The 13,328-nt window shown below is 42.1% G+C and overlaps 1 protein-coding gene and 1 long non-coding RNA gene across 4 annotated transcripts in view; both read right to left on the bottom strand.

Annotated features, from left to right (window-relative positions):
* The window catches only part of LOC126384516 (uncharacterized), a 632,363-nt gene that overhangs the window by 573,041 nt on the left and 45,994 nt on the right, over positions 1-13,328 (bottom strand). The window lies entirely within an intron of this gene.
* On the bottom strand, positions 2,585-12,518 carry e2f3 (E2F transcription factor 3). 2 transcript variants are annotated; one of them, XM_050035536.1, is made up of 7 exons: positions 12,170-12,518; positions 9,894-10,018; positions 9,429-9,685; positions 7,648-7,779; positions 7,257-7,371; positions 6,825-7,020; positions 2,585-3,631 (listed from the first exon to the last, which is right to left on the bottom strand). In XM_050035536.1, exons 2-7 carry the CDS (start codon positions 9,969-9,971, stop codon positions 3,384-3,386), a joined length of 1,026 nt encoding a protein of 341 aa, XP_049891493.1. In that variant the 5' UTR covers positions 9,972-10,018; positions 12,170-12,518; the 3' UTR covers positions 2,585-3,383. The 2 variants fall into 2 exon arrangements, with proteins under 2 accessions (XP_049891493.1, XP_049891494.1); XM_050035537.1 differs by lacking the exon at positions 12,170-12,518 and adding an exon at positions 10,403-10,512.

Here is a 13,328-nt window from a genome sequence, read left to right as displayed (position 1 = left end):
ATGTAACCCATTATTTGTTTCACTTATAGTGGTTTCTACTGAAGAGTGAAGACACTATCTTAGTTGGTTTTGCTTTTCATGTGCTTATTGTTAGAACATAATTACAATTTTTTGATGGCCCCCAAACATTTTGAAAATGCCCCCATTTTTTAGACCGTGGGGGCCAAAATTGCCCCCAAAATATTTTGTTAATTTCATACCCTGCCTGCACGTCATTTAAGTCTTGGCCGAGGGTGTATTCTTGGATAGTGTTTCAATGTTTCCACATGTTTTGTTATAAGACGACAGAGTATCGTTTCCATCCCACTGACATTTGACAGTCTCACAGTAGCAGACACTTTCAGTACTGTTTCATCTCATATGATATGAAGCAGCCTCCTTCATTCATGGCTCTGATGATGTCACTCATAATTAACACCCCGCCTCTTTCACATGAACACGCTCGTGGCTGGATAGAAAACCCCAAAGTTGACTGAACTAGTTGATAACCAGCTTTGTAGCACTGGTTATCCAGTCTGCTCTCCAAAGACTTCCTTTCGTGAGGAATGTTCATCTTATTTCAGATTCTCCCTTCACCATGGAGACATGTGATAAAAACAAAGTGTTATTCAGCTTCAATCTGAACACCTGTTCAGCAGCTCGTGGTGGATTTTAATTGGCAAGTATTTCAGATTTGACGGTGGCCACTTTTGGTGCAGAGAGGAAATATACAGAAAAACAAATGAGTAAAAGATTGTCACTGCTTCATTCCAGCAAAACATGTTAAGAGTTTCAAACACTGATTTAAAGTGCACTTCATCTTTTGCACTTCTGAGAAGCTACATGGAGCAGCACGTTTTCAGTCAGATGGTAAACACTTGTACCTATGTCTATGTCCTCAAAATACACCTGCCCTAAAGTGACACCATCAGAGCTGAGCTCAGCTGACAGCGGTCACACTGCACATTTCTCTGCAAACAAGGACAGTTTTTATATTAATCCTTTGAGTTGCTCAGTGTGCTGTCAGTAGACGAGTCCATGCCTCTGAACAGCTGCAGGCTGCGTTACACCACCTGCACAAGTCACTAGTGTTAATGTTAGACAGGCGACATGAACAGGTACGAGCATGTTTTCAAACCACTCCCAACAACAGAGGAATATTAAAAAAAAGGTTAAATGTCAAACTATGGCGAACTGAGTGAAAACTTTCTGCAGATGAAGTCTGAATCTACAAAATTAAACATGTAGCATCATCCTGAACAAACTCTGAGGACACAACTGGAGACAATCCAGACCTCAGTAAACGGACCAGGTCTCAGGAAAGACGTGATCTGTCCATATTCAATCTAAGGGCCTGTACACACGCTGTATTTCTGCGCCCTCATATCTGTTGTTTTGGATGTCGATGTTTTTGGAGGCACACTCAAAAGTGAGAGTGATGCTGTCACAACGCACCAGCATTCCTGATTACTCAACAGCTTAGCTAGCCCTGAGGTAAATGAAGTTCAACTTCTGGAACGCAGCAGCACACGCCACATGTAATGTGAGCAAACAAATTACAGCCATACTTTCTCTCGTAAATATCAGTGTGTGGCAAATATGAAGAGGTTGATCATTTTAAATAGGGCTACCCATACTTTACACGTGATACACACTCCTTTGGTAAGTAGGTTATGATGTGGTGCTGGTTATGGTCTTTTTGCAATCTTAGACACATCCTGTCTCCACACTTTTTTTAAACAGAGTTGGGGCACCCGACTGCAGGAGCTGGCATCCCATGTGCAGGGGCGGTGTCCTTGCCGCTGCAGCCCTGTGCTGCAGGTCATTCCCCCTTTCATGCTAAAAATATGTCCTGTCAAATAAAGGCATAAAGCCAGAAAAAAACAGTCTTAAAAAACAGTGGGCACAAGAGTAACACCCTGCGCGCAACCTTGTGTCTTCCAGGCAGTTAAAGATACAGCACGTGCACCGGCCAACTCAGGTTTTAGTGCTACAGCATTCACTGGCCTCACGTTACCATTACATAAAAAAATATTCCAGGAAATTCCACACAGAGGTCACAGATTTTATATGTGCAAACAAGACAGCACTGGAATAGGATCGGTCCTCGGTGTCAGCAAAAACAGAGTTGTTGGAAATCAGTATCAGGTGAGAAAAGTTGGATCGGTGTGTCACTTGAAGCAGAGCCAAGACAAAACATGGAGGTTCTTTACACTTTAATGCTTTAAATCACCTAACTGGGCGTCTAAACTGCTCCATTGTGATCACAATACAAAATGTCATCTTTCCAGAGAAAGAGTCAAAGGTCAAGGAGAAGTCCTGTGCTGAGACAGCAATGCTCCGAACCTCCGAGAAGGACACTTAAAATACTTCAGGATTTATGCAGTGGGGCTGCATGAGGTACATTTCTACAGTCAGTGTATTACTGTCAGTGGATGACGGTCAGTAGACTAATGGTGAGAGCGTAGATTACCTCTGCTGCAACCTGCCATCCACAGTGTCACAGTGACGCAGACCTCCTGTCTGTCTCTGTAAGCTGAAACCATTTCCCTCAGTGGAAACAAAGCTTTGATTTACTTTAATTTCACAGATAAGAAACAATAAATTGTGAAGACAATAAAGCCTCCACAAAAATAGCATTTTAAGTCTTGTGTGTGATTTATCCTGGCTTCATATGAGCAGAGGAAATCTCTGCTAGCTGCTAGGCTAATTTATACAATGTAAAATGCCATAGGCTTGTGCTAATAACGTTAGCATGTTGTATTTGTTTGGAAAACGTGTTTAGTATAGACAAGTGTTTGTCTGTGAATGCTGCGAGTTATAGTGAAGCTGATTTGTGTTTGAAACTGTCTCTATTAAGCCATGTTTAATGTGTGTTTAATATGTGTTTGATGTGTTTTTTGAATCAACTAAACTTTACAGCACTTCACAGAAACCTCCAGCACCAACCAGTGTTTTGGAAAATACATTCTGATGTCAACCTCTGTCCATAGCAATGTAATGCTGAGCTTCCCTGGTGGGACTTCTGCCTGTTATCCAAACTGACGGTGCATCGACCGACATCTACTGAAGGTAATACATTGACTGTAAATAGGTACCTCATACAGCCCCACCTCCTACATCCCAAACCCAACAATTTAACAAACAAAAGCTGTGTTTTTTTTATAACAGCATGCATGTCAGTCCAAGTCCTAGAGACAGCCAGGAAGCCGTGAAAAGATTCCAGGCCACCACATACCTGAGTGCCAGTAAATCCCAGTCACATCCTCCAGGATTGGCAAATGTATATATAAAACTAAAAAAGTTCACATTTAGTTCAGCACTTAGTTAATTTATTGTATCCTCTTGATATCCTCGTTGGTGAGGAGATGGAAACTGCCCCCAAAATGTCTGATAACAGCTGTTCAGAGAAGGTGTGACTGGTCCAGGTCGACAGAGGAGAAGAGGTCAGTGATGCCCTGATCCTCTGCCAGGTTCACCAGGTGCTGCTCCCCGTCGACAGAGCACGCTAGAGGTGGAGTGAGCGTGACAAAGCTCTGTTGCTCCTCAGAGGAGGGCTGGAGGGAGGTGTGCATGTCGTGTGTCGTGTGTTGTGTCGGCTCGGACGGCAGGTTGAAGGTACAACTGATTCCAGAAGTACGGTTAGCTTTGTCTGGAAAGATAGTGGGGTGTGGATAAGGGGACATGGGGTGGAAACAAAAGGTGAGCGAGGAAGAACAAAAACCCAAAAGAAATGTGAGCCAACAATCTGAAAGCAGTGTTGAGAAGAAAAAGTAGAAGATATACTTCATCAATCCCTGAGGGGAAATTTATTTTTCACTCTGTTGTCATACACACAGGCCCAAAATACACACACATGCACAAACAGGACCTATACATGCATTAAATGGAGAGATGTCAGAGCGAGCAGACTGCCTTGAACAAGCGCCCTGAGCAGTTGGAGGTTCAGTGCCTCGTTCAAGGGCACCTCGGCAGTGGCCAGGAGGTGAACTGAACTAAAGTGAACTCTAGAGCTTATACAGCTCCTGTGTGGACAAAAGCCCACGGCCTCCTTCTCTGAGGCAACACTGAACCATTTTGCAAGAGTGTTTGAAACAGACTATGTGATGTTTAAAGACACAATATGTCATTTCTGTCACTGGGATTCTCTCACTCAAAACCATAACAAGAGATGGGCTTTGATGATGTCACGAAATAACGTTTAATCATGCGAGTCGTGTCTTCATTGTGAAACAACTACAGATGAAAGTCTGTCTGATGTGACGCAGGCAGAAATCATGTTCACTGACGGGACAAATATTTGTCCCTGTAATGTTCACAGTATGACTTAAAGTCAGCCTGAATGACATTCATCAGCTTTGTCTTATCACTCCCCCTGACTTGTTTGTGCGAGCCATGTGATCGTGGAGACGTATACGCCCTCTCACTGCTGAAATTCAGCAGCAGATCCAGTGGCTACAAAGCCTGCCAAACGGTATGCAGACTTCACCTATTTTGCGCACTGCAGGTATGTGCCTGTGTGATAATGGTGCGTACCCATAAACCGAGATAGAGGGTAGGCCAAGGAGGGGCTTAAAGAAGGTAGATAGGTAGGTTTATTTTGACAACAATTAAAAAACATACATGAGTAACTGCAGATCAGTTTCATATACATTAATTAAAAATCGTCGAGGATTAAAATACACAATAAAGCTCAAAGGCTTATTTCCATTGTGGTCCTCGATGACAATAAAAGCTGGCAATTGTGTCAATGACAGGCAAGAGTGACAGTTAAAAACAAACAACCCCTTAAAAACATGTGATTTTTTTTTTTTTTTTTAAATGGAACCAGAAAGAACAGAATCTTCAATTGGTCAGCCATTTCCTAAGATTGAATTTCTCTCATTTGAGATTAATTTGAGAGAAACGGGAAGATCCCACCACAGGCAAGCTGCAGTGTATGAAAAGGTATTTTTCGCGAACTTGGTTTTAAATTTCAAGGGAACAAAATTTGTTTGGCTGCCTCTGGTATTGTGAGAGTGTGTAGCTCTCACTGGATTAAAAAGGTCAGCAAGGTAGGGAGGTGCATTTTTAAAAGCTATTTTGTGGGCAATGCCCATTTTAATCTACACCACCCTTTTTTCCACATTTAAGAAATTAATCGTTTTGAAATGGACTGAATCCAAATGAGTGCGGGGATGCAGCTTCAAAACAACTCTAATTAACTTGTTTTGAGCAGTCTGCAGTTTGTTTTTAAGAGACTGTGCAGTGCCACTATACCAGAAGGTGGCAGCATAGTCAAAATGGCATAGTGCTAATGCTCCAGCCAAGGTTTTTAAAGTTGCTGAATCCAGTATATTTGCATTTCTTGCCAGAAATTTTGTTCTGTTGGTAATCTTATTGTGTGCTTTCATGGCCATATCATCTCCTGACAAAATATTATCTATAACACATCCAAGGTAGTAAACTTTTGTTTTTGCCGTAATTACTGACTGCCCAAATTTTACCTCAAAATTGGGTGAAATTCTCAATTTGGGTCTAGTTCTGAAGAGAATGAACTCAGTCTTTCCAAGGTGAAGAGAAAGTCTATTATCGGAGAGCCACCTCGCTACTTTTTGAATCTCCGTGCTTAGTGTATCTTCTACAGTTGCTTTATTCTTATGCGATACCAGAATTGGTGCAATGTGCACAGATCTACCTTCAAAAAAGGATTTCACCCATTTTAAAACGTTACAAAAATACAAAAGTATTTGGCGGTCTGTACGCATTAACGTATCGTATGCATCAGCTTGGTGGCTGGCATGAACTGCGTGTCATAGCAGCACATAAGCTGGCTCAATACTGAAATATCACAATAAATTAGTTCTCTTCTGGATTACTGTGTCACAAAATACTGTTATAGAAATAATATGAGCTGGTGAGCAGTAGCTGACATGAGTAGTATCACCTGGTGTTTGCTAGGGATGCATGATATTGGATTTTTTGCTGATATCCGATATGTCGATATATAACAACTCATTTGACCAACAGCCGATAGATATACACACTTTTTTCCCCGCCTAATTTTAGTGACCATCAGGTCTCTTCTGTCGTGGATTAACATATTATACATACATACTCTTATTGTGACGGCGCACCAGCAGATGGAGACATGAAATACAATCCCCTTCTGTGTATGTAATATTCATTCTTTGTGCAAAATAAGAAAAAGCATGTTGGCCAATTCTGATCAATTTAAAGCCAACATCAGCCTATACTAATGACGTGCTGATATCATTGTACAACCCTAGTGTTTGCCAGAACTTAGAGCATCTCGAGGGGGTAAAGGGGAGATGGCACCACTGACAGGCGACCAAATAAAACTCACCGTTTCTTAAATAAATTACACATGTCTGGATTGAATATTGTTGGAAATTTTTAATGAAAATGTAAGTAAACAATACAGACATGATGGATATTTTATCTTTAAAGGTAAACTATGCAGGACTGTCAGTTACTGTTTGTGAACACAGTCAGTCGGAAAGTGAACGTAAAAGTCAATCCCAGTTTCACTCTCATTCGGGTGTTTCATGTCACTATATTTGTGTTCTGTCAGTGCTTTGTCTGTTGGATGCCTGCTGCTTATGGTACAGCACCTGGGCGCTACCATTTTATGAAGCACTGTGGGGGTACACGCCCATAAACATCCCAAACACAGGAAATAAGAGGGACATAATGGAATACGGGCAGAGGGCGGAGACCCTGCAGACAGATACACCACCACACACTGAGGGTGGGTCATAAGTGATGACAGAGAGGGATTGCTTCTGTTTGAGTCTACACATTGTTCTTTAGGAAACTCCTGCACCTTTGGGTGTGAGACTCACCTTTGGCAGACACCTGGACGAAGGCCGGGTAAGGCACGAGCGGTGCAGAGTTGGTCCCATTGGCGGATGTGTTAAAGTGGCTGCCATTGGCACCACTGGCCCCAGAGCTGTCTGAGGTCTCCATAGGGATTGGGTCGTTAGTGCAGAGGAAGGCCTTAATGGGCCCCTGTGTGCTTCTGAGGTGGACCTGGAGGCTCTGAGCACAGACACACAGACAGAGAGCTTTTATTAAATGGTCTCAGAATACGAGCCAACAGCAGACACTTACAGTGAACAGTGTCTTGGGAGGATGCGGCAAGAACATAATGTAATTTGTTGCATCAGTGAGGCAATTAACCACCCTGTGTTGTCAGGCTGGGGTTTCAGAGTCAAAATATCGAGTCTCATTACAAAAAGAAAGATGTAATTAAGTGATTATGTTGAAAAACGTACCTCTTCAGGGTGTGGCACCTCCAGTGTTGTCTCTGCAGGGGCTTTGATCACAATCACAGTCTGTTCTTTCAAGCTGGGAATCCTCTGGACATCCTCATAAGTCAAATAGGCAAATGTGATCCTCCAGGTTAAAGAATATAATCAGCCTAGACTGCTGTTTGTGTGCTGCTGGGGATACACTCAGGACTAAACCCAATATTATCATCATAGGCAACACATTGGTGGGAGTGATGGGAGGCGCTCATCCATCCAATCCCCGCTGAAAGAAACACGCTATCGGCTTGGATTGGCCTTCAGACCCATCACTAATTATTTCACACTTATTTGACTTAACTGAATGTGAATTTCAACAACAGAACAAAATAAGGCTGAACTTCCACTTAAAGGATATCTCTGACTGCTCTGGTTCTCACACAGCTGATGAACCTGCAGCGTGCAGCTCTGGATCAACTCATCCAGCCTCCTCTCCTCCTCAACCAGAGCCCTCAGCTCCTCATCCATGTGTACGTTCACTTCACCGCCCCTGTGCACACACATACGGGTTAACCACACATATAACATCACTTGACATCAAACTGAAGATCGACCTTTACTGATCATGATTAAATTCAGAATAAGACAACTCAAAAAAACAATAATGCCAACGATTCAGAGAATAATACAGTCACTGAATTAAGTCTGAGATCTTAAGTCTGAGCCAAGAGTCAACAGCTGATACCATCTTTAAAGAGAGAACAATCTTCCAGTCTTTTATATAATAATGTATACCTGGACCTAAACTGTTAAGTTTGCTTGGTAAATGGTAACTTAGGTATTTTTCAACCTGGACCCTTTTTTGATGATTTGTGACCAATGGAGACAAGAATTTCTGAAATTAGTCCAGTACTGGAAGAGACTGCAGGCAGCAGGGAAACTGAGCACTATATTTGCCACTCACAGGCTCAGACTGTTATTATCAGTAGTAGTAGGTACAATCACAAGTACAGAGTTGTCTTGCCTTTAAGCCGGCATCGGAGGTGGTAACGACGCTGAAAGAAGATCTATGTAAAAGGGACAGCTAGTAGGACGGCACCATGGAAGTTATGCAGGTGAAATTTTGACAACGTGTTATGTGTGTGATCCACACCAGGAGATTTTAAAACCCACTAGCAGCAGTCAGCAGCTAACTCAAAGAAGAACAGCTGCCGGAAATGTCTGAAAATTGGGAAACCAATGAGGTCTGGGAGCTCCTGAGCCTCAGAGCAGAGGATGAGATAAGCCGCCATATATCAGAGACGCTAAATAATGTTATTACCATGTTATGTCATTGTCATTGTTTAGAAAGCGCTGCCATCGTGTATAACCCGGGGTGGGGAAGTGTGAATGGTTGTCTGTCTCTATGTGTCAGCCCTGTAATAGTCTGGTGACCTGTCCAGGGTGAATCCTGCCTCTCACCCAGTGTCAGCTGGGATAGGCTCCACCCCGCCTGTGACCCCAAACAGGATAAGAGGTTACATTAATGAATGAATGCCATCTTGTTCTGTCCCTACAGAGTGAAATCCTTTTTGTTTAACCAGAAAAAAGCCCCAAAATCGCATCGCCAAACCCACCAGGCTGCATTTAAATAAACAGTTATTTTATTACTGTAAAACACACTTCATTCAAAGTCAACAGAGGCAAAACAAAACTCACAAAAGCAGTCTCGGTTTGTCTCTCCATTGTTCCAACAATCATCAACTCTACTTTGTTTAAAATAAACCCTTAACTCACCCAGTTAGATGTAATAATAAGACGGCTCTATGCACGTTAAAATGACTGTTTATTTAAATGGAGTCTGGTAGGTTTGGAGATGGAGAAACAAAAAGGATCTAGGGTCGACCTCTGAAGAAATCGTTTTCATGAGTTTTCAGACAGTTTGAACAACAATCTGTCAGTAGCAAAAACAAGAACTTTTAGTGGACGTGAACTGATGGTGCTCAGTTGCCTGCAGGACACTGCAACCGACCTCAACACTGAAACACTTTCAAACACAAAAACAAGGTAAAATAGGGCCCAGGTCACAAAATACCAAAGCTAACCTTTAAATAGTTAATCATTCTTATGACACTGACAAAGTCATAATGTGCATGTGTGTGTTGTTCAACCAGCTCTTTTCCAAAATGCACACACTACCACTCATCAACTTATACTCACAACCACTCCACCATGTTTTTAGACTTCTTTTTGATGAGTTTGATCCCCTCCAGCACATTGGTGACATCATAGACCCGTCTCTTTGAGGTGCAGAGCTCCTGGGCGACTATGTTTAGGTCCAACACCCCATCAGTGGTGCGGCTCAGCAGCTCCGTAAACCTCCGCGTCAGGAAACCCAGCGAGGTGTCGTTGTCCTTCTTCAACGGGGTCTTGGGAGCTATGGGACTGGGGGCGGGAGCTGGGAAAACAGGTGAGGACTTAGTAGTTTTAATATTGTGGTGATGCCTTTGCAGGTTCTTCAAATAGTCCTTCTGATACATCAAACTGTAGTGAGCTGATTTTAATCATTTGATTATTTTGACACCAGCAAACATCACATCAACAAATTAGTCTTCTGACTGAACAAAAGATGGGAACTGTTACATCATGGCCTGACAGACAAAAGCTGCAGAGGCTGGTATCTACCACATCTTTTGCGCAGCACAGGCCCTGTTTGGGACACAGAGTCACCAGGCTTTGTGGTTTTTGCTGTCCTGCCATCATCCTGAAGGTTCAGGGGGTCACTGACTTCCAGCTCCAGCCTTCTTTGCCTGAGTGAAAGAAAGCAACATGTACATTTAAATACCTGACTGCATCATGTGGCTCACAGGGCAGCCATTTTGGGCAATAATACAATATAAACTTGTCATGAATCCACTGTTTTCATTAGAGACTAAAGTTGCATGTAATCAGAATCAATGCATGTGTCTCTGAGTGCAAATATAAAGTTCATCTCGTCACCTGCAGCTGGTTACTCATCGTTATTAAAGACAGTCCTGACCCTGGGGGTTGGGCCAGGAGCTAGCTTCCCTCAGCAGTGTTTTTAGCTTGTAAGAGCAACATCTCCCCATCCCCCTCCCACGCTCACCCACGGCCTAACAGTAGTTTGCTGCTTGCAGTAATGAACACGGTGCAGGTTACAGTCCCCTCCTTACCAACGGGTTCCCACAGAGAGCAGATAGTCACAGAGCGCCGTCTGCGTTTGAGACACTCCGACACCAAAGCGTGCATAAGTGTGTTCCGACGACGTGCAGCGTGATGTCCCCTCCAAAGGTAAAAACAAACGTGAAGTTACCGGATATACATTAATGCAGCCGGAGCTTCGTAAATTCACTTTCAGAATAAAAGCATGCAGTGAACGCACAGCTGTACTTTTTCAAGACCTCAGGTTTTGTTTGGGATACATTTAAATTTATCTGGGCTATTTGAGAATGTAGGGCCTAAGGTATAAAAAACTAAGCGCTGTCTCTAAACATGAGGTAGGTTTTGGAAAAAAAGGTGTCCTCATACAGGGACAATGGGTTACTTTTTAACAGTTGCAAACATGTAAGAAATAATAAAACTGTTTATTTAAATACCTGAACACTGTTGTGCAAAATCAAAATTACAAACAATGCAACAATTGTTAAATGAGTTCTAACTGTATGGGTTAGAGCTGTGGTTCCCAACCACGGGGTCCAGATTTCTCCTCAGTCATTAGTTCAAGGTCCACACAGTTTAATACATTCAGCATCACACTTGCATTTGGTCGTGTCAAGCTAGTTTGCTGTCTCTGTTAAATAGTTGTATGTAGTCATTCAGTTTACACTGGGAAACTGCACCTCAAAATGAAAGCTCTGTGCCAAATATTAACTGTACTTTAAATAAAGTGTGATTTTCAGTCACTTGCAGTCCATTCAGAATGTACCCGCAACCCAGTTTGGACGCAGCCCACCAGTCGGGAACCATTGGGTCTAAGGTCACTGTTTAGGTCTCAAACTGTGCTTGAACGTGGTTGTGCAAAAACAAAATTGCATATAATGCACCACTATAATGCAACAACCTTGTGATTTGTTCATTTTGTAACTCTGCTCACTTCTCTGCTCTGCACTCCAGTCTACGGATGTCCTTTTAGTCTGTAGGAACAGTCTCTGTCACACCTGATTGACCTGTGTGAAATGCTGGGATAATACAATAATAAAGTCCCAGTGTCCTCGAAAGAGTACTTCCTAATTAACAGCATTTTTAGCTTGTTACTGTTGCTAAAACTGGTCACGTGTATGTCATATCAAACTACAGACATTATTTAGCACAAATAAACACGTTTCAACCGTACATTTTAATCAGGTTTTGTGCCTTGTCTACTTTTGTGTCAGGATCTCTATATTTCAAAACACACATTTAAAATCTTTGTAATTTGCCAGAGTACTGTTAGTACAATGTGCCTTTATTCTGAAGAGAACTTTACCGCTTCCGGTTACAGCCAGGTAAGCCTTCGCGCGCTTGACGCAGCTCACTGAAGTTGTATTTCGAGTTAATAATGGAGGTAAATGTCACTAAGGAAACACACAGACCTCCCCTATGTGACTAAGTGGCTCATTTAACAAACAACACAAGTAGCTAGATAAATGTTAGCACGCAAACAACTCTGTCTGAAAGACATGAACCATCGAGAGGGTCAAGCTCGGAGAGGTTAAATAGTAAACACATCCGGATGTGTAATAAAATGGCTGTAACGTTACGTCTGCTAACGTTACATTACTGTAACTAACCAGATAACATGGCTGATGCTGTGTGTAAATTAACAGTAACATAACTCAGATGATTAATGGACAGTTCAGGCTAAAGTCAGCGACCACCTCACACACCAGCTAACCACTATCTAAGCTAAGCTAGCTCCTCGTAACTTTGTCACTTGGTTAATTCTGCTCAGTTTAAATTACCTTAACTCGTTCAGGCTTTAATCTCTGCCCTGTCCCGGTTGTTGATATTCCGGGAGGTGTACCAGCTCGAAGAACCGGAGTGTCGCTGTCACCGTCCTGCCGAGGGAGCACGGAGGGCCGGTGGGCAGCACGGTGGAGCTAATCTCGGAACATCCCGCGTTGATATCGACAGAGCCCTCGCGACCGAGGACATCCCGTTAATTAACCATTTTTATTTTTTCTACCGCTTATAAAACATCTATCAGGCCGAGTCGTGTCTATTTTATTAAATTATCTACATCAATAACTCGGATAAATATTATTATAGGTGGCAGAGAGCCGCCAATGATACAGCACGAGAGCTCCCATTTCCCGGGACAGTTTTAAACCACATTTGCATGTGGGCTGCTATTGGCTATCACTTACGTACGCAGTTCCATGCACGTTTGAGGTAACTGCAGCCGACCAATGGCGACAGAGCTCTGCAAGGAATAGTTTTATTAGTGAAAATTTACTTCAGGCCGCCATGCTGGGGACAAATGGAGGAACAAATGTACTTAAATTAAGTTAAAACATCTTTATTTAAAGAACATGGCTGCTGTCATTGACACACCGTCCAGTTTAAACCCTCAGCCCTTCATCAGGGTGCAAAAGGAGTCAAGAAAACCATTTATGTACATGTATGAATATATAATTTTAATGTTATTAATATTAGTAGCAGTAGTAGTATTAGTATTATTAATACATATTTTTTCATTTTATTATTATTATTATTTTTTTATAAATGGCAAATAAACCAGGTAAGCACCTGGCAGCTCTTACAAAATGAATACAAGCCAAACTGACTAGAATTCTGAAAGATAAGGATTCAAATGTATTTATCAGGAATAATAGACTTATTAACGATACTTTCAAATCCCTTTATGAAAACATATATAAATCATGAAAAAAACATGTTAAACCCAGGTTCTTTCTTGGACACAATCAACTTGAAACAAATCCCCAATGAAATGCCTTACCCTGTGGAATTTCATTCAACATCTTGGAGCAAACTGTCTCCCTTATTCATTCAAATGACAAAATACATGTCAAGATACTAAGTCCTTCCTCATCTCTGTTGTATTAAACCAGGTGAGTCAGGAGAATCCTCCTCAGACTACAGAGCAATACATTTAATTAA

The sequence above is a fragment of the Epinephelus moara genome, chromosome 22 (genome assembly GCF_006386435.1).
Source record: "Epinephelus moara isolate mb chromosome 22, YSFRI_EMoa_1.0, whole genome shotgun sequence".
Taxonomy (NCBI): domain Eukaryota; kingdom Metazoa; phylum Chordata; class Actinopteri; order Perciformes; family Serranidae; genus Epinephelus; species Epinephelus moara.
This window is presented reverse-complemented; position numbering and strand designations above follow the sequence as displayed.

Excerpts from the sequence above, each read along its gene's own strand:
- e2f3 (XM_050035536.1), bottom strand. The coding sequence starts at position 9,971 with ATGATGGCAGGACAGCAAAAACCACAAAGCCTGGTGACTCTGTGTCCC. Across the intron at positions 7,372-7,647 it reads GAGAACCAGAGCAGTCAGAG|ATTTGCCTATTTGACTTATG; the intron begins ATATCCTTTAAG and ends CTGGAGGATCAC. Across the intron at positions 3,632-6,824 it reads CGTCCAGGTGTCTGCCAAAG|ACAAAGCTAACCGTACTTCT; the intron begins GTGAGTCTCACA and ends CTATCTTTCCAG.